The sequence below is a fragment of the Oncorhynchus keta genome, chromosome 30 (genome assembly GCF_023373465.1).
Source record: "Oncorhynchus keta strain PuntledgeMale-10-30-2019 chromosome 30, Oket_V2, whole genome shotgun sequence".
In the NCBI taxonomy this organism is placed as follows: Eukaryota; Metazoa; Chordata; class Actinopteri; order Salmoniformes; family Salmonidae; genus Oncorhynchus; species Oncorhynchus keta.
This window is the reverse complement of record NC_068450.1, coordinates 5,397,930-5,419,595: the sequence shown is the minus strand read 5'-3', so window position 1 is coordinate 5,419,595 and position 21,666 is coordinate 5,397,930. Positions and strand designations below refer to the sequence as shown.

Here is a 21,666-nt window from a genome sequence, read left to right as displayed (position 1 = left end):
GGCTGGTGGGATAGATGGAGAGGCTGGTGGGATAGATGGAGAGACTGGTGGGATAGATGGAGAGACTGGTGGGATAGATGGAGAGACTGGTGGGATAGATGGAGAGACTGGTGGGATAGATGGAGAGACTGGTGGGATAGATGGAGAGACTGGTGGGATAGATGGAGAGACTGGTGGGAGAGATGGAGAGGCTGCTGGGATAGATGGAGAGACTGGTGGGATAAATGGAGAGACTGGTGGGAGAGATGGAGAGACTGGTGGGATAGATGGAGAGGCTGGTGGGATAGATAGAGAGACTGGTGGGATAGATAGAGAGACTGGTGGGATAGATGGAGAGACTGGTGGGAGAGATGGAGAGACTGGTGGGATAGATAGAGAGACTGGTGGGATAGATAGAGAGACTGGTGGGATAGATGGAGAGACTGGTGGGAGAGATGGAGAGACTGGTGGGATAGATGGAGAGACTGGTGGGATAGATAGAGAGACTGGTGGGATAGATGGAGAGACTGGTGGGATAGATGGAGAGACTGGTGGGATAGATGGAGAGACTGGTGGGATAGATGGAGAGGCTGGTGGGATAGATGGAGAGACTGGTGGGATAGATGGAGAGACTGGTGGGATAGATGGAGAGACTGGTGGGATAGATGGAGAGACTGGTGGGATAGATGGAGAGACTGGTGGGATAGATGGAGAGACTGGTGGGAGAGATGGAGAGACTGGTGGGATAGATGGAGAGGCTGGTGGGATAGATAGAGAGACTGGTGGGATAGATGGAGAGACTGGTGGGATAGATGGAGAGGCTGGTGGGATAGATGGAGAGGCTGGTGGGAGAGATGGAGAGGCTGGTGGGATAAATGGAGAGACTGGTGGGATAGATGGAGAGGCTGGTGGGATAGATGGAGATGGAGAGGCTGGTGGGATAGATGGAGAGGCTGGTGGGATAAATGGAGAGACTGGTGGGAGAGATGGAGAGACTGGTGGGATAGATGGAGATGGAGAGGCTGGTGGGATAGATGGAGAGGCTGGTGGGATAAATGGAGAGACTGGTGGGAGAGATGGAGAGACTGGTGGGATAGATGGAGATGGAGAGGCTGGTGGGATAGATGGAGAGGCTGGTGGGATAAATGGAGAGACTGGTGGGAGAGATGGAGAGACTGGTGGGATAGATGGAGAGACTGGTGGGATAGATGGAGAGGCTGGTGGGATAGATGGAGATGGAGAGGCTGGTGGGATAGATGGAGAGGCTGGTGGGATAAATGGAGAGACTGGTGGGAGAGATGGAGAGACTGGTGGGATAGATGGAGAGACTGGTGGGATAGATGGAGAGGCTGGTGGGATAGATGGAGAGACTGGTGGGAGAGATGGAGAGACTGGTGGGATAGATGGAGAGGCTGGTGGGATAAATGGAGAGACTGGTGGGATAGATGGAGAGACTGGTGGGATAGATGGAGAGACTGGTGGGATAGATGGAGAGGCTGGTGGGATAAATGGAGAGGCTGGTGGGATAAATGGAGAGACTGGTGGGATAGATGGAGAGACTGGTGGGATAGATGGAGAGACTGGTGGGATAGATGGAGAGACTGGTGGGATAGATGGAGATGGAGAGACTGGTGGGATAGATGGAGAGACTGGTGGGATAGATGGAGATGGAGAGACTGGTGGGATAGATGGAGAGACTGGTGGGATAGATGGAGAGGCTGGTGGGATAGATGGAGAGGCTGGTGGGATAGATGGAGAGACTGGTGGGATAGATGGAGAGGCTGGTGGGAGAGATGGAGATGGAGAGACTGGTGGGATAGATGGAGATGGAGAGACTGGTGGGATAGATGGAGAGACTGGTGGGATAGATGGAGAGACTGGTGGGATAGATGGAGATGGAGAGACTGGTGGGAGAGATGGAGATGCTGGTGGGATAGATGGAGATGGAGAGACTGGTGGGATAGATGGAGAGACTGGTGGGATAGATGGAGAGGCTGGTGGGATAGATGGAGAGGCTGGTGGGATAGATGGAGAGACTGGTGGGATAGATGGAGAGACTGGTGGGATAGATGGAGAGGCTGGTGGGAGAGATGGAGAGACTGGTGGGATAGATGGAGAGACTGGTGGGATAGATGGAGAGGCTGGTGGGATAGATGGAGAGACTGGTGGGATAGATGGAGAGACTGGTGGGATAGATGGAGAGGCTGGTGGGATAGATGGAGAGACTGGTGGGATAGATGGAGAGGCTGGTGGGAGAGATGGAGAGACTGGTGGGATAGATGGAGAGACTGGTGGGAGAGATGGAGATGGAGAGGCTGGTGGGAGAGATGGAGAGACTGGTGGGATAGATGGAGAGGCTGGTGGGATAGATGGAGAGACTGGTGGGAGAGATGGAGAGACTGGTGGGAGAGATGGAGAGGCTGGTGGGATAGATGGGGAGGCTGGTGGGAGAGATGGAGTCTGTCTGGAGCTGGTCCAGTCTGAACACACCATTACATCAAACATTCTAGAGAGTCTGGAGCTGGTCCAGTCTGAACACAGCATGACATCAAACATTATGGAGAGCAAGAGGAGTCTCTCTTACTGTTGCGATAAAGAGGGAGGGAGAGAGCGAGTGAGAGATAGAGACACAGAGATACAGAGAGAGAGAGGACGAAGGTTAGGAAAGGAAGTGAGAAAGACGTGCGTTGAAGGAGGGAGAAAGAAGAGACAACTGACGTCACTGGTGACGCGGCCGCCTCCTTCCAAGTTGCTGAACTGAGTCAAAACATGAATGGAGACAACTAGCCAGACCAAACCCCCCGGGTCCAAACCACTAATCAGAATCCACTTCTCAGCCAAACACCAAATACAACAGGTGGTTGGAGTTCGCCCCCCCCCCACCCCACCCACTACACCGTTCCAAACCAATCACATTGAAGTACAGAGTGGCTGCCCATACGTCAGCAAGCCCGATACTCTAAATGAAAGCAGTGCCCTCTGGGTAGACGTGAATGATGTATCACACTCTTCCCTCCAATCAGACTACAGCATAGCCACCTCCTGCTCAGTTCAACCAAGGGGGTTTTGCAGCATACTTCAACTGCTCTGCCTCCCTCACTCACTCCCTCCCTCCCCTGGGAGTCCAGGGAACATAAAAAGGGCCATTTGTTTAATAATTCTATTTAATTTGTGTCTAGCGTGCGCACATATATATACATATATATATATATATATACATACACACACGGTCAGAAAACAGGCAGGTTCATATTTAGTCCATGTTGGTTCCAACAGGAAGCTGCCGCAACACGTTGGCGATATCAATATTCTGATGGTGACGAGTCAGCGGAAACGAAGGAAGACAACAAAAACAAACAAAAGACATGGAGGGAGAGGAGGAATGAGGCTCGTGAGCACTGTGCGCAAGTGTGCAAGGCAGAAAGCAAACGAGAGCAGTAGAGAAAACGAGAAAGAAGAGAGAAAGCGAGAGAGAAAGAGAGAAACAGAGAGAGAGAAAGAGAGAGAGACTGAGAGAAAGAGAGAGAGACAGAGAAAGAGAGAGAGACTGAGAGAAAGAGAGAGAGAGAAAGAGAGAGAGAGAGAAAGAGAGAGAGAAAGAGAGAGAGAAAGAGAGAAAGAAAGAGAGAAAGAAAGCGAGAGAAAGAGAGAGAAAGAGAGAGAGAGAGAAAGAGAGAGAAAGCGAGATAGAGAGAAAGAGAGAAAGCGAGAGAGAGAGAGAAAGAGAGAGAGAAAGAGAGAGAGAAAGAGAGAGAGAAAGAGAGAGAGAGAAAGAGAGATAGAGAGAAAGCGAGAGAGAGAAAGAGAGATAGAGAGAGAGAGAAACAGCACTGATGTTCGACGCCAGGCTGCCACCACTCTGTAGTGGTGAGTGGCTGCAACAAAAGCTCAGAATAACATCCCTGGCTTTCCGCTCGTCTTTTCTCTCTGCGTCGTTAGCTGGCTGCTCAGGACGCCCAGAGCCCGTAGGAGGAGAGTTGCTCCCTCCAACATACTGATCGCTGCAGTAGGCTGTGCTGGTCACCGCGGACCGACCAACCCAACGGCTCTCTGCCTGCCGGGTATCCCTGCCATCAACAAGTTAGGGGCAGGACGACTAGGGGATGGAGAGGACCCCCCCCCCACCACCACCTCTCAGCCAAGAGGGGCACTATTTGATACTCAATTAACCAATTGAGCTGACATCATTGCAGTGTGGAAGGAGGAGGAATACGGGGAAACAGTGTTTAGAGCCAGGGAGCTTTGGCAGCAAATCAACTAAAAACGAAGATACCAAAAAAAAAAAAAAAAAAAAAAAAAAAAACAGCCCTTTGGATAATGTGTGATTAAAAAACGCCAGAGGGGAAGATCACAACTAGGACCCGACAACATAATCAACCAGGGACATGGGATTTGTGATTTTGTTTCAATTGGGAGGGCTCAAGAGAAACGCCGCCACTTCATTACTTCAGCAAGAGAAGAGCCCGGTTCCTTTTGTGACTCAAAAGGGCTTTTCTTTTCTCCCTTTGTGTTCGTTCTGGCCGCTTCTGGAGTCCGCTGTGGAAAAGGACAGTTGAATGCAGCCTCCGACGTGCACAAAAGAATGGGTAAGTTATTCTCTTTTATCCAGAGAGTCTGGACATGAATAGGAAACAGAGTGAAAAAGGCGGGACTAAGGGATAATAGGGTTGTTCTTTATACTTTCAATGACATCCTCTTCTTCTTTGCCTTTTCATTTGGGGGGGGAGGGGGGGGAAGTCAAGTCTTGATTTGTTATCAAATTATACGACCAACTGACATGTTGTATAACAGTGCGCGGGGGAGATTATCTCCATGGCAATTCTTAAAGAATGCTGAGCGTAAACTAAAATTATCTATGAAAAAAAAAATGAAATTAGAAAGATTTTAATTGAATCAAAAGGCATAATGATTCTAGAAGCAGAGAGAAATCATTCATTAACAACCTGCATATATTCTTCTGTCTGATCATAAACAAATGACCTGGATGGAGGGCGAGAAGACCTCTAACATCTCTGCTTCATGTACATGAAACAGAGACAAACTGTTGTGTGTTTCTGAGAGGATTGTTTCCTTAACCTCCCTCCCTCCCTCCCTCCCGTCCTTCCTTCCTTCCTTCCTTCCTTCCTTCCTTGCTCGTCAAAGTAAACTCAGAACGCTCATAGCAGTGATGATGTGATCGATAATATGTGAAATTCTGGAATACTGAGGGGGTAGATTAGATTAGCAATAAGTGCTCTGCAGAGATCAGCATTTCCTCCCATTGGTTGATTTTATTATCTTTAAACCCCCCAGGTTTCCATTCAAGGTGGCCATTGGTGGGACCTGCACCAACGGCATTGTGCCTGTGTGTGTTCAGCATGCTGCTGTGCCTGCCGTCTCCTGCGTCATGCACAACCTGCCCCCAGAAATGCCGTTGCGAAGACCAGCAGTTCTACTGCGACACCCAAGGACTGGAGGCGCCCCCGGACGGCGTTGACAGGGGGGCCCTGGGGTTATCGCTCCGCCACAACAGCATCGCTGAACTGAGCCCGGACCAGTTCTATGGCTTCTCCCAGCTCACCTGGCTCCACCTGGACCACAACCAGATCACCACGGTGCAGGAGGACGCATTCCAGGGGCTCTACAAACTCAAAGACCTCAACCTGAGCTCCAACCGGATCACAACGCTGCCAAACACAACCTTCATCCACCTCATCAACCTACAGATCCTGGATCTGTCCTTCAACCTGATGACTGCGCTGGAGCCTGAGCTGTTTCATGGCCTCCGCAAGCTGCAGATCCTCCACCTGCGCTCCAACTCGTTGCGCACCACCCCCGTCCGGGCCTTCTGGGACTGCCGCAGCCTTGAGTACCTGGGTCTGTCAAACAACCGGCTGCGAAGCCTGGCCCGGAACGGCTTCGCTGGCCTCATTAAACTCAGAGAACTCCACTTGGAACACAACCAGCTGACTAAGATCAACCTGGCTCATTTCCCCCGCCTGGTGGCTCTGCAGTTCCTTTATCTGCAGTGGAACAAGATCTCCAACCTGACCTGCAACATGGAGTGGACCTGGACCACGCTGGAGAAGATGGACCTAACGGGGAACGAGATCCGGGTGCTGACCCCGGACGTGTTCGAGACGCTGCCCAACCTGAAGATCCTCCTACTGGATAACAACAAGCTAGGCAGCCTGGACCCTCTGGTCTTGGATATGTGGCGGTCTCTAGGTACCGTGGGGCTGTCCAGCAACCTTTGGGAATGTACCAAAGGGATCTGCTCCCTGGCCACTTGGCTTAGCACCTTCAAGGGGAGGTGGGAACACTCCATCCTGTGTCACACACCTGAGTACGCCCAGGGCGAGGAGATACTGGATGCCGTTTATGGATTCCAACTTTGCCCAAATTTTACGGCGCCGCCACCGGTCGTCTTGACCACAAACACATTGTCGATGACCACGGACACGTCGACAGGCACAACGGAGGAGGTCACCAGCTCGCTGTTTGGAATAATGCAGCAGACACCCACGCAGGACTTCTATGTGGATTTTGGGCGCTTTACGACCATAATGACAACGACCACCACGCCGCGCACCGCCCTGGCAACCGCCTTGGCAACCTCCGCCACGACAGTGGAGGGCGGAGAGCTGGGAGTCACGGAGGACTTCTCAGAGACGGACAACACAGTCCTAACCCAGAGGGTGATCATTGGAACTATGGTCCTTCTGTTTACATTCTTCCTCATCATTTTCGTTGTGTTCATCTCACGGAAGTGCTGCCCTCCTACCATGCGCAGGATACGCCAGTGCTCGGCCATGCAGAACCGCCGCCAGATGAGGACCCAGCAGCGGCAGCAAATGGCGGACCTGGCCACGCAGGTACCCTATAACGAGTACGAGCCCAGCCACGAGGAGGGAGCGCTGGTTATCATCAACGGCTACGGGCAGTGCAAGTGTCAACAGCTGCCTTACAAAGAGTGTGAAGTGTAAACTATGTATTCCTCCTGCAGCAGCAGCATATGGGCTGCTTACCATTCTAAATACAGGGTTTTATTTTTTTTTGCCTCCCCCCCCCAGTTTACAAAAAAAAAAAAGCATAATTTCTACTCGCTAGCTTTGAGAAATCAATGAGATTAGTGTATTGAGTGGGAGAGTTGATGACTGGTGGAAATGAACAGTGACGAGACTGATGAGGATGTAGTAGATATAGTCACCATTTATTTTTATATGAATGTTCATATCAAGCTGTGGGCAATCAGTCTAAAAATAGGAAAACGGGATTTATCACCACATTGTTATTAGTCACTTTCCGCAGCACAGAGAAAACATTATATATATATATTTTTTTTTTTTGCCAAAACATCTGTAGACTGATCCTCTTACTAAGAGATGGCACAGATACAAATAGATGGTCTATATCATGATATCATTATCAAGACACAGATACAAATAGGTGGTCTATATCATGATATCATTATCAAGACAGATACAAATAGATGGTCTATATCATGATATCATTATCAAGACAGATACAAATAGATGGTCTATATCATGATATCATTATCAAGACAGATACAAATAGGTGGTGGTCTATATCATGATATCATTATCAAGACAGATACAAATAGGTGGTGGTCTATATCATGATATCATTATCAAGACAGATACAAATAGATGGTCTATATCATGATATCATTATCAAGAGACAGATACAGATAGATGGTCTATATCATGATATCATTATCAAGACACAGATACAAATAGATGGTGGTCTATATCATTGTCAAGACGGATACAAATAGATGGTCTATATCATGATATCATTATCAAGACACAGATACAAATAGATGGTCTATATCATGATATCATTATCAAGACACAGATACAAATAGATGGTGGTCTATATCATGATATCATTATCAAGACACAGATACAAATAGGTGGTGGTCTATATCATTATCAAGACAGATACAAATAGATGGTGGTCTATATCATGATATCATTATCAAGACACAGATACAAATAGACGGTGGTCTATATCATGATATCATTATCAAGACACAAATAGATGGTGGTCTATATCATGATATCATTATCAACACACAGATACAAATAGGTGGTGGTCTATATCATGATATCATTATCAAGACAGATACAAATAGATGGTCTATATCATGATATCATTATCAAGACACAGATACAAATAGATGGTCTATATCATGATATCATTATCAAGACACAGATACAAATAGGTGGTGGTCTATATCATGATATCATTATCAAGACACAGATACAAATAGGTGGTGTTCTATATCATTATCAAGACAGATACAAATAGATGGTGGTCTATATCATTATCAAGACAGATACAAATAGATGGTCTATATCATGATATCATTATCAAGACACAGATATAAATAGGTGGTGGTCTATATCATGATATCATTATCAAGACAGATACAAATAGATGGTCTATATCATGATATCATTATCAAGACAGATACAAATAGGTGGTGGTCTATATCATGATATCATTATCAAGACACAGATACAAATAGATGGTAGTCTATATCATGATATCATTATCAAGACAGATACAAATAGATGGTCTATATCATGATATCATTATCAAGACAGATACAAATAGGTGGTGGTCTATATCATTATCAAGACAGATACAAATAGATGGTCTATATCATGATATCATTATCAAGACACAGATACAAATAGATGGTGGTCTATATCATGATATCATTATCAAGACACAGATACAAATAGATGGTGGTCTATATCATGATATCATTATCAAGACACAGATACAAATAGGTGGTGGTCTACATCATGATATCATTATCAACACACAGATACAAACAGATGGTCTATATCATTATCAAGACACAGATACAAATAGATGGTGGTCTATATCATGATATTATCAAGACAGATACAAATAGGTGGTGGTCTATATCATGATATCATTATCAAGACACAGATACAAATAGGTGGTGGTCTATATCATGATATCATTATCAAGACAGATAAATAGGTGGTGGTCTATATCATGATATCATTTATCAAGACACAGATACAAATAGATGGTAGTCTATATCATGATATCATTATCAAGACAGATAAATAGGTGGTGGTCTATATCATGATATCATTTATCAAGACACAGATACAAATAGATGGTAGTCTATATCATGATATCATTATCAAGACAGATACAAATAGGTGGTGGTCTATATCATGATATCATTATCAAGACACAGATACAAATAGGTGGTGGTCTATATCATGATATCATTATCAAGACACAGATACAAATAGATGGTAGTCTATATCATGATATCATTATCAAGACAGATAAATAGGTGGTGGTCTATATCATGATATCATTTATCAAGACACAGATACAAATAGATGGTAGTCTATATCATGATATCATTATCAAGACAGATACAAATAGGTGGTGGTCTATATCATGATATCATTATCAAGACACAGATACAAATAGGTGGTGGTCTATATCATGATATCATTATCAAGACACAGATACAAATAGGTGGTGGTCTATATCATGATATCATTATCAAGACACAGATACAAATAGGTGGTGGTCTATATCATGATTTCATTATCAAGACACAGATACAAACAGATGGTGGTCTATATCATTATCAAGACAGATACAAATAGATGGTCTATATCATGATATCATTATCAAGACACAGATACAAATAGGTGGTGGTCTATATCATGATATCATTTATCAAGACACAGATACAAATAGGTGGTGGTCTATATCATGATGTCATTATCAAGACACCGATACAAATAGATGGTGGTCTATATCATGATATCATTATCAAGACACAGATACAAATAGGTGGTGGTCTATATCATGATATCATTATCAACACACAGATACAAACAGATGGTGGTCTATATCATTATCAAGACACAGATACAAATAGATGGTGGTCTATATCATGATATTATCAAGACAGATACAAATAGGTGGTGGTCTATATCATGATATCATTATCAAGACACAGATACAAATAGGTGGTGGTCTATATCATGATATCATTATCAAGACACAGATACAAATAGGTGGTGGTCTATATCATGATATCATTTATCAAGACACAGATACAAATAGGTGGTGGTCTATATCATGATGTCATTATCAAGACACCGATACAAATAGACGGTGGTCTATATCATGATATCATTATCAAGACACAGATACAAATAGGTGGTGGTCTATATCATGATATCATTATCAAGACACAGATACAAATAGGTGGTGTTCTATATCATTATCAAGACAGATACAAATAGATGGTGGTCTATATCATTATCAAGACAGATACAAATAGATGGTCTATATCATGATATCATTATCAAGACACAGATATAAATAGGTGGTGGTCTATATCATGATATCATTATCAAGACAGATACAAATAGATGGTCTATATCATGATATCATTATCAAGACAGATACAAATAGGTGGTGGTCTATATCATGATATCATTATCAAGACACAGATACAAATAGATGGTAGTCTATATCATGATATCATTATCAAGACAGATACAAATAGATGGTCTATATCATGATATCATTATCAAGACAGATACAAATAGGTGGTGGTCTATATCATTATCAAGACAGATACAAATAGATGGTCTATATCATGATATCATTATCAAGACACAGATACAAATAGATGGTGGTCTATATCATGATATCATTATCAAGACACAGATACAAATAGATGGTGGTCTATATCATGATATCATTATCAAGACACAGATACAAATAGGTGGTGGTCTATATCATGATATCATTATCAAAACACAGATACAAATAGATGGTGGTCTATATCATGATATCATTATCAAGACAGATACAAATAGGTGGTGGTCTACATCATGATATCATTATCAACACACAGATACAAACAGATGGTCTATATCATTATCAAGACACAGATACAAATAGATGGTGGTCTATATCATGATATCATTTATCAAGACACAGATACAAATAGATGGTAGTCTATATCATGATATCATTATCAAGACAGATAAATAGGTGGTGGTCTATATCATGATATCATTTATCAAGACACAGATACAAATAGATGGTAGTCTATATCATGATATCATTATCAAGACAGATACAAATAGGTGGTGGTCTATATCATGATATCATTATCAAGATACAGATACAAATAGGTGGTGGTCTATATCATGATATCATTATCAAGACACAGATACAAATAGGTGGTGGTCTATATCATGATATCATTATCAAGACACAGATACAAATAGGTGGTGGTCTACATCATGATATCATTATCAACACACAGATACAAACAGATGGTCTATATCATTATCAAGACACAGATACAAATAGATGGTGGTCTATATCATGATATTATCAAGACAGATACAAATAGGTGGTGGTCTATATCATGATATCATTATCAAGACAGATACAAATAGGTGGTGGTCAATATCATGATATCATTATCAAGACAGATACAAATAGGTGGTGGTCAATATCATGATATCATTATCAAGACAGATAAATAGGTGGTGGTCTATATCATGATATCATTATCAAGACACAGATACAAATAGGTGGTGGTCTATATCATGATATCATTATCAAGGGGAATCGGTGGCGGAAAGGACCGTGGATTATAATGACAGGTTTTAAAGATGCACCGTAGCCACAGTTTGTTACTATCACAATCACGTGTTGGTACAGAAGTGATTCAAATGGGGTTTTGGTTATTAAATTTAAAAGCATTTATTTTTTCCCACATTTATTTTTATTTTTTTTGTAAATTACTATGAATATTGAATAAATGTTTTATTTATGTCACAATCTGAATTAAATCTCCAACTGAAAATCTAATCTGATAAACATTACTTGGTTTATATTTATATTTCAAAAATGTGCATTTCCTCTCTCTCTGTCTCTCTGGATCCAAACAGGACCTTTCTATTCTGGTCATTGAACACCCACGATATAGCCTTCTTGTTTCAGGATTTCATTTGACTCAATAAAAGGCCATTGCCTCCCATTAGAAGCGAAAAGCTTAGCACTGTCCGGTGAAAAGGTTAATGTCCAATTTGCCTGCAGTACCTGCTTAGTCAAACCGTCTACAGCCCGAGATGGAACTTGTAGTGGAGATGTATCAGACAATTTACATGTAACACATTGACCATCAGCGGTCACACGACACTATTAAAAAAAAAGAGATCAGTATGACGGCCCGCGGACAGTATCAATAGCCGCAGCAGAACCTTCTGGTCTACTGCCCTTTTTTTACTGATGCAATATTACACCCCCCCCCACACACACAGAATACGTTTCTGGAGAGGTAGTAGCAGAGCTCGTACAGAGACCGTAATAGTGAACAATGGACAAAAATATGTTCTGCTCTGCACAAAAGACATTTGTCTCAGGGAAAAGAGACCCAGTGGTGTTAGTACTCCCAGCTAGCCAGCCTTACGTCGCAGCTTCACAGACTCTAATCAGCTCGGACAGCGTCAACATTGAACCAATTAAGGAAAGGCAAAAAAAATAATAATTAATATTCTGTCGCCCACACCAGCAAAGATTTAGATGGCCACGGCTGCCAGTCAGACGGCCATTCAAACAGTTGGTAAAAAAAACATCCTTCCCTCAACACAGCCAGCAAGGACATTTTAACTCCATATCACGAATCCTGCTCTTGTGAAAGATTGTCAAGCCAGGCTGACATTTTCCTTCTTTGGATAGAAAGGATGAGAGAGAGAGAGAGAGAGGAAAAACAGGCAGAAAGAAGAGGGAAAAAACAGTCAGAAAGAAGAGGAGGAAAAACAGTCAGAAAGAAGAGGAGGGAAAAAAACAGGCAGAAAGAAGAGGAGGAAAAACAGGCAGAAAGAAGAGGGGGGAAAAAAACAGGCAGAAAGAAGAGGAGGAGGAAAAACAGGCAGAAAGAAGAAGAAGAGGAAGAAAACAGGCAGAAAGAAGAGGAGGAAGAAAACAGGCAGAAAGAAGAGGAGGAGGAAAAACAGGCAGAAAGAAGAGGAGGAAAAAAACAGGCAGAAAGAAGAGGAAGAAAACAGGCAGAAAGAAGAGGAGGAAGAAAAAAGGCAGAAAGAAGAGGAAAAACAGGCAGAAAGAAGAGGAAGAAAAAACAGGCAGAAAGAAGAGGAAGAAAAAACAGGCAGAAAGAAGAGGAGGAGGAAAAACAGGCAGAAAGAAGAAGAGGAAAAACAGTCAGAAAGAAGAGGAGGAAAAACAGGCAGAAAGAAGAGGGGGGGGTTGGGTTGACTAGATAATTACCCCGCACGGCTTTATGTTAAACTGTAGAGAATCTCCCATGAGAGCGAATGTAGCTCCTGTGATAAGCAAACAGAGGGGAGAGGAGGGCGGCTGAGGCTGGGGCTCGGGCAGAGGAGGCTGAGAGGCAGGTTTAGGACACATTGGTATGCAGCACAGAGAGGATGTGCATTAGCATCAGACTAAAGCAGCCGCCACTGCAGCTCCTCTCCCTCCCCCTCCATCTGCAGGTCTTTTTGTGTTCCTTTTACAAGGTAGGGGGCAGGGAGAGAGAGGGCACAAGGAGGGAGAGAGAAGGAAGAGAGTTGAGGGGAGGAGGGATATTTGGGGGTTTATGCCTTGGCTTATCTAAGGGAATCCTTCTGAGCGGTTAATGATATTCTATGTGGCTAAGATCCACAGGACAGGTCATGATATTCTATAGGGCTAAGATCTACAGGTCATGATATTCTATGGGACTAAGATCTACAGGACAGATCATGTTATTCTATGGGGCTAAGATCAACAGGACAGATCATGATATTCTATGGGGCTAAGATCTACAGGTCAGGTTCTTCTATGGGGTTAAGATCTGCAGGACAGGTCATGTAATTCTATGGGGTTATCCAGTACATGGTGCACCAGTTTAGACCAGTGTCATAAGGGTTGTGGTTAAAAGTAGTGCACTATATAGGAGAGAGTGTCATTTGGGACAAACCATGACATCACCTTGGGACAGGGACAACAGGGAGAGGTAAACATCACCTTGGGACAACATGGGAAGAGGAGAGGTAAACATCACCTTGGGACAACATGGGAAGAGGAGAGGTAAACATCACCTTGGCAATGTGGCATCAAAACCAATTACTGCTCCACTCCTACAAAAACTAAAATCAACCCAAAATATATATTTCTAATCAATGAAAATGAAAGCAAGAGAGGGGGAGTGAGCCAAAGTTAAATATGACAGTTTAGGAATTGCCACAGGCTCAGAGTTCTGGTCAACTCTTATTAGAAGACAGGAGCATTTTGAAGTTGTCCTTTTACAAAGACTGGAACTGTTTCAGAATAGATTGAGAGATTCACGATTTAAGTGACTGGGAGGTGAGGAAGGATGGTTCCTAGAGGGCGCTATGGAGTGTCAACTGTTGAAACAGGCCGGGGCCACGGCTAACGGGGCCACGGCTAACCCAATGTTTTTTCATACGTAGTGGAATATAAAGTAAAGTGTACCATTTGGGATGCAGTCCTATACACTGTCAACAATGACGTGGTCTCACTAGGAGTCCTAAACACGCTGACAACATCCAGGAAAGAGAGCGGGAGAAAATAGGCTTAAGTTCTTATTGGTTGAATTAAAATCAGTGCTCTATAAGACCAATCAATGGCGGGGAGAGGAGAGTCGTACCATATACCCTTAATAGTTCACTTAATAGTTACAATGTTGACTTCTTTAGGGAACAGGGTGCCATTTGGGACGCAGACAGAGCCGAGCAGGGACTAGATCTTACCAGCAGAGCCGGGCAGGAACTAGATCTTACCAGCAGAGCCGGGCAGGAACTAGATCTTACCAGCAGAGCCGGGCAGGAACTAGATCTTACCAGCAGAGCCGGGCAGGAACTAGATCTTACCAGCAGAGCCGGGCAGGAACTAGATCTTACCAGCAGAGCCGGGCAGGAACTAGATCTTACCAGCAGAGCCGGGCAGGAACTAGATCTTACCAGCAGAGCCGGGCAGGAACTAGATCTTACCAGCAGAGCAGAGCCGGAACTAGATCTTACCAGCAGAGCCGAGCCGGAGCAAGATCTTACCAGCAGAGCCGAGCAAGAACCTAGATCTTACAAGCAGAAAAGAGCCGGGCAGGAACTAGATCTTACCAGCCGAGCAGGAACTAGATCTTACCAGCAGAGCCGAGCAGGAACTAGATCTTACCAGCAGAGCCGAGCAGGAACTAGATCTTACCAGCAGAGCCGGGCAGGAACTAGATCTTACCAGCAGAGCCGGGCAGGAACTAGATCTTACCAGCAGAGCCGGGCAGGAACTAGATCTTACCAGCAGAGCAGAGCAGGAACTAGATCTTACCAGCAGAGCCGGGCAGGAACTAGATCTTACCAGCAGAGCCGGGCAGGAACTAGATCTTACCAGCAGAGCAGAGCAGGAACTAGATCTTACCAGCAGAGCCGGGCAGGAACTAGATCTTACCAGCCGAGCAGAGCCGGAACTAGATCTTACCAGCAGAGCCGGGCCGGAACTAGATCTTACCAGCAGAGCCGGGCAGGAACTAGATCTTACCAGCAGAGCCAGGCAGGAACTAGATCTTACCAGCAGAGCCAGGCAGGAACTAGATCTTACCAGCAGAGCCGGGCAGGACCTAGATCTTACCAGCCGGGCAGGAACTAGATCTTACCAGCAGAGCCGGGCAGGAACTAGATCTTACCAGCCGAGCCGGGCAGGAAGTAGATCTTACCAGCAGAGCAGGACATAGCCAAGCAGGAGGCAACAGTTGTTCAAAACATCCATCCACATTGCAGCGGACTGTTTCAGTCAGTCACACAACTCACAGTTTTTGAAGTCCTCAAATTGTTGTTCCATTGTAGTTTTTCCAAACAAAGCCATGTCATGTATTCCCATTTTGATGTCTCAAATTTTTTTCATCAAGGGTAAGAACTGTGTCGTTCTCCATTCAAAAACTTCTTGCATGTTCCAAGAAACCAGTCCCAGCTGACTTCAGGCATGTCATCCAGATAAAAACAGAAGCCTTATTTCTAAATTACGGCCCAACAATGGATAAGAGGGCCAGGAGAGAGTGAATAGTACTATATATATATATATATTTTTTTTTTTTGGGGTGTTTGCAAACAATTGACATCTCACAGTTAAAGATAACAGCTGGTTTTAAGAATGATTGAAATTAACACAATTTGTAGAAATATGCCTCCATTGTCACATTCTGGCTCTTTCAAGTTAGTTTTTTGGGGGGGTTGTTATACTCTGAAGCCCTTACCCCCACTCCACCTACCCCCTCCCTGATAACCTCTGTGCCAAATGAATGCTTTTCTCTTCCCTTCCCCTTCTGTATTGTAAAATGTACAATTTAATATATGTAAAGTGGGTAAGACGTGGCAAAACTGAAAAAAAAAATGTTTTTCTTAAAACATATATTTTTTAATAAAAATGGTTACAATTAAATTGTTTGGTGTGATTTCCCGGCACCCATGAGAACTGGTTTTAATTAAGTGGCGCTTATTATGCCATTATCCCTTTTCAAACAGTCCGTCTTGGTGATTCTTAAACCATCCGTACAGTTTCCAAACCCAACCAAGAGTTGGCATGGTGATCTAGTCCAACAGAACTCTCCAATCATATCACAGCATAGTGATCTAGTCCAACAGAACTCTCCAATCATATCACAGCATGGTGATCTAGTCCAACAGAACTCTCCAATCATATCACAGCATGGTGATCTAGTCCAACAGAACTCTCCAATCATATCACAGCATGGTGATCTAGTCCAACAGAATCCTCCAATCATATCACATCATGGTGATCTAGTCCAACAGAACTCTCCAATCATATCACAGCATGGTGATCTAGTCCAACAGAACTCTCCAATCATATCACAGCGTGGTGATCTAGTCCAACAGAATTCTCCAATCATATCACAGCATGGTGATCTAGTCCAACAGAATCCTCCAATCATATCACAGCATGGTGATCTAGTCCAACAGAATTCTCCAATCATATCACAGCATGGTGATCTAGTCCAACAGAATCATCCAATCATATCACAGCATGGTGATCTAGTCCAACAGAATTCTCCAATCATATATATTTATTTCCCTTGTTTGGTTTGATTAAATAAATGAACGACACAAATGACTTAAGAGCCCGATGGTCACATTTAAAAAAACGTAAAATGGCAGCAAGTGCCTGTGTAACTGGCTGCACGTCATCTCGTTCTCCTCTCTATCGACTGCAGCAAACAAAAAGGTACCACAGCACAGTGTTGATTGCTGAAGCTGCACCATCATTTTTTGTAATTTAATTTCTAACTAATTTCTGACTGAAAAGTTCTAACCGAAATTCCTTCACAAAGCCGCGGGGCCAGACGGATTACCAGGACGTGTACTCAAAGCATGCACAGACCAACTGGCAAGTGTCTTCACTGACATCTTCAACCTCTCCCTGACTGAGTCTGTAATACCTACATGTTTAAAGCAGACCACCATAGTGCCTGTGCCCAAGAAAGCAAAGGTAAACAGCCTAATTTATTACCGCCCCGTAGCACTCACATCTGTAGCCATGAAGTGCTTTGAAAGGTTGGTCATGGCTCACATCAACAGCATCCTCCCGGACACTCTAGACACACTCCAATTCGCATACCGCCTCAACAGATCCACAGATGACAATCACACTCCAAGCTGCCCTTTCCCACCTGGACAAAAGGAACACTTATGTGAGAATGCTGTTTAGTGACTACAGCTCAGCGTTCCAACACCATAGTGCCCTCAAAACGCATGACTAAGCTAAGGACCCTGGGACTAAACACCTCCCTCTGAAACTGGATCCTGGACTTCCTGACAGGCCGCCCCCAGGTGGTAAGGGTAGGCAACAACACATCTGCCATGCTGATCCTCAACACTGGAGCCCCTCAGGGGTGTGTACTTAGTTCCCTCCTGAAATCCCTTTTCCGCTCCCTGTAGTGGAGCGGGTAGAGAATTAAGTTCCTTGGTGTCCACATCACCAACGAACTACCATGGTCCAAACACATAAAGACATTCATGAAGAGGGCACGACAAAACCTTTTTCCCCTCAGGAGACTGAAAAGAGTTGGCATGGGTCCTCAGATCCTCAAAAAGTTCTACAGCTGCACCTCCGAGAGCATCCTGACTGGCATGGCAACTGCTTGGCATCTGACCATAAGTTGCTACAGAGGGTAGTGTGTACGGCCCAGTACATCACTGGGGCCAAGCCTCCTGCCATCCAGGACCTATATAATTAGGCGGTGTCAGAGGAATCCCATAAAATTGCCTGAGACTCCAGTCACCCAAGTCCAATTTTTCTTCGCTACGACACGGCAAGCAGTACCGGAGCGCCAAGTCTAGGACCAAAAGACTCCTTTACAGCTTCTAGCCCCCAAGACATACAATTACAATAACAATTCAGCCAAATGGCCACCCAGACTATTTACAATGACATCAAATAGACGGGACATGATGATCATAACAAAAATGAGGGTATAGGAGTGAGAGCTGTGTGCATACTAATTGTGACAAACAGGTGCTGTTGGATTACAATATCATTGTTGCGCCTGTTTGGAACAGTGTAAACACTACATAAATTATAAAGTGACAGCAGTCTGTTCTAACGAAAACAAAATGTAAAGCCTTCATTACAGCATTGCAAAGATTAACAAACAGCCCGAATCTGTGAAAGTGCTTTATCCGACATAATGCCGTTAAGTGAGGCTTGGTGCTCACTATTAAACAAACATGCAACAGATTGAGGATCTGTGTTATTTCTGTAGATATATATGGAGGGCTCATAAAAGCTAGGCACATTCAACAGTTAGGTTATTGATTATAGATCTAAATGGAGTTGGGGTTTGCACTCTCCTCAATTTTCTTTAGATAGTTAGGCTAAGTCTTTTTCCTCATCTCTGCTGCCTCCACCTCGTTTTATCAATCTCAATGTGCTGGTTAACTTTGTTATAATGCACATAGCAACATACAGAAAAGGCACGCCGGGCCTCCCGGGTGGCGCAGTGGTTAAGGGCGCTGTACTGCAGCGCCAGCTGTGCCACCAGAGACTCTGTCGTAACCGGCCGTAACCGGCCGCGACCGGGAGGTCCATGGGGCGAGGCACAATTGGCCTAGCGTCGTCCGGGTTAGGGAGGGGTTGGCCGGTAGGGATATCGTTGTCTCATCGCGCAGTGCACTCCTGCGGCGGGCCGGGCGCAGTGTGCGCTAACCAAGGTTGGCAGGTGCACGGTGTTTCTTCCGACACATTGGTGCGGCTGGCTTCCGGGTTGGATGCGCGCTGTGTTAAGAAGCAGTGCGGCTGGTTGGGTTGTGTATCGGAGGACGCATGACTTTCAACCTTTGTCTCTCCCGAGCCCGTACGGGAGTTGTAGCGATGAGACAAGATAGTAGCTACTAAACAATTGGATACCACGAAATTGGGGAGAAAAAGGGGGTAAATTAAAATAAATAAAAACCATTTTAAAAAGGCACACTGAAGATTACGTTTCAGAACCGTGGACAGCGACCGTATCTAACGCAGGAGAAAGTGCATGTTGTAAAAAAATGTAGTAGTGTTGCAACCTTATCTTTTACATAATACGACCATTTACTATTTCAGTATGACACGCCTTAAGAGTACCGTGACATTCCCATGGCTACCTGACTGAGACAGGTACGAATCAGCCGATTGGCTTGTGCACCAAAAAGTCAAACTTGCAACTGCTCGACGAAAGACAATCTCGGTTGAAAAACAGCCTATCGACCCAACAATCGACCAGTTAACTAAATGGGATTTTCTGTTTCTTCTAAAAGTAAAGAGGCTTGATATCATTTTAACCAACATGGCACTTTCATACCGTTCTAAAAAATAAAATAAAAATAAATAAAATAAAAAGTAGTGCACTATATGGAATTGCCATTTGGGAAGATGACATGCTGCTCGAATAACTCCCATCAAATGGACGGGACATTTGAGACAGCCTTCAGTTCCGACAACCATGATATACAACACAATGATTGGTTTAAATAATTACTTCCAACCAATAACAAACACAGAAGGGGTTGGAAAGGAGTAAGTACTTCAGAGTTTGACTGGAGGTTTTGAGTTTAATTTATTTGACCTTTTTTTTTTTGCTGGACATTTTATCCTCCTGCTTGTTACTGTGATAGAGGGTCTTTCAGACAGTCTGTTATGATCCAGGGGTCTGGACAGTCAGCTCTGTGCACAGCGTCCCCATTCTGTTATGATCCAGGGGTCTGGACAGTCAGCTCTGTGCACAGCGTCCCCATTCTGTTATGATCCAGGGGTCTGGACAGTCAGCTCTGTGCACAGCGTCCCCATTCTGTTATGATCCAGGGGTCTGGACAGTCAGCTCTGTGCACAGCGTCCCCGTTCTGTTATGATCCAGGGGTCTGGACAGTCAGCTCTGTGCACAGCGTCCCCATTCTGTTATGATCCAGGGGTCTGGACAGTCAGCTCTGTGCACAGCGTCCCCATTCTGTTATGATCCAGGGGTCTGGACAGTCAGCTCTGTGCACAGCGTCCCCATTCTGTTATGATCCAGGGGTCTGGACAGTCAGCTCTGTGCACAGCGTCCCCATTCTGTTATGATCCAGGGGTCTGGACAGTCAGCTCTGTGCACAGCGTCCCCATTCTGTTATGATCCAGGGGTCTGGACAGTCAGCTCTGTGCACAGCGTCCCCATTCTGTTATGATCCAGGGGTCTGGACAGTCAGCTCTGTGCACAGCGTCCCCATTCTGTTATGATCCAGGGGTCTGGACAGTCAGCTCTGTGCACAGCGTCCCCATTCTGTTATGATCCAGGGGTCTGGACAGTCAGCTCTGTGCACAGCGTCCCCATTCTGTTATGATCCAGGGGTCTGGACAGTCAGCTCTGTGCACAGCGTCCCCATTCTGTTATGATCCAGGGGTCTGGAACATGCTACTAAGTGCACTGGCTGTTGTGTAGCTGTTATCGTTGGTGAATGCAGGAGTACAGGGGCTTGGTGAGACAGCATGACACAGCCAAACACTGCTGTAAAGATGGTAACTAAAGTTGTGTCCCAAATGCCACCCTATTCTCAATCCCTTTAAAATGCATTAATTTACCAGGGCCATAGTGCGCCGGTCTAAAGCAGGGCCCTATATAGGGAACCGGTCTCATTAGGGACAACATTAACCTACAAAACAGGGTAAAGTCAGACTTAGCTAGCTACCACTGTAGGCATGTGCAGTGAACACACAACAGCAACCAAGTTGACCAATCTCCATGGCAAATGAACCACATATACCCTTCATGCCAGACAGGGATAAAAGTAACTGAGTAATGTAATGCCGTTTCTTCAGCTGGAGGATGGAGTCAGGCAGGGGAGAGAGTCAGCCTGCCGGAAGGAACATGGCACTACTCCCACAGTAGTGAGTCATGAGCACTCCTGGACAGTTTTAAACCAACAGTACATTGTGTGTGTGTGTGTGTGTGTGTGTGTGTGTGTGTGTGTGTGTGTGTGTGTGTATTGCACCTGTATACCCAGTACTGAGTAGTAGAAAGACTAGAGCGAGAGAAAGTGGATAAATGATTGGTAGGTTCTAGCAGTTGCTGTGGTCAGCAGCGGTCTAAAGTATCAGATGTACTGCCTA

At 44.6% G+C, this 21,666-nt stretch overlaps 2 protein-coding genes across 37 annotated transcripts in view; one reads left to right on the top strand and one right to left on the bottom strand.

Moving 5' to 3' along the window:
* Positions 1–21,666, bottom strand: part of LOC118363913 (catenin alpha-1) — a 263,089-nt gene that overhangs the window by 120,904 nt on the left and 120,519 nt on the right. The gene's annotated exons all lie outside the window — the stretch shown is intronic.
* Positions 2,906–13,058, top strand: LOC118374338 (leucine-rich repeat transmembrane neuronal protein 2). Of its 36 annotated transcripts, XM_052487328.1 has the most exons (8): positions 2,906–4,565; positions 5,272–7,536; positions 7,674–7,894; positions 8,162–8,206; positions 10,168–10,215; positions 10,302–10,789; positions 11,301–11,474; positions 11,521–13,058. In XM_052487328.1, the coding sequence occupies exons 1-2, from the start codon at positions 4,562–4,564 to the stop codon at positions 6,942–6,944; spliced, it is 1,677 nt and encodes a 558-aa protein (XP_052343288.1). In that variant the 5' UTR covers positions 2,906–4,561; the 3' UTR covers positions 6,945–7,536; positions 7,674–7,894; positions 8,162–8,206; positions 10,168–10,215; positions 10,302–10,789; positions 11,301–11,474; positions 11,521–13,058. The 36 variants fall into 36 exon arrangements, with proteins under 36 accessions (XP_052343288.1, XP_052343270.1, XP_052343290.1 ...); XM_052487310.1 differs by lacking the exon at positions 10,168–10,215 and having other exon boundaries at positions 7,674–7,759; positions 8,117–9,567; positions 10,742–10,789; positions 11,205–11,474; XM_052487330.1 differs by lacking the exons at positions 8,162–8,206; positions 10,168–10,215 and adding an exon at positions 8,602–9,567 and having other exon boundaries at positions 10,742–10,789; positions 11,205–11,474.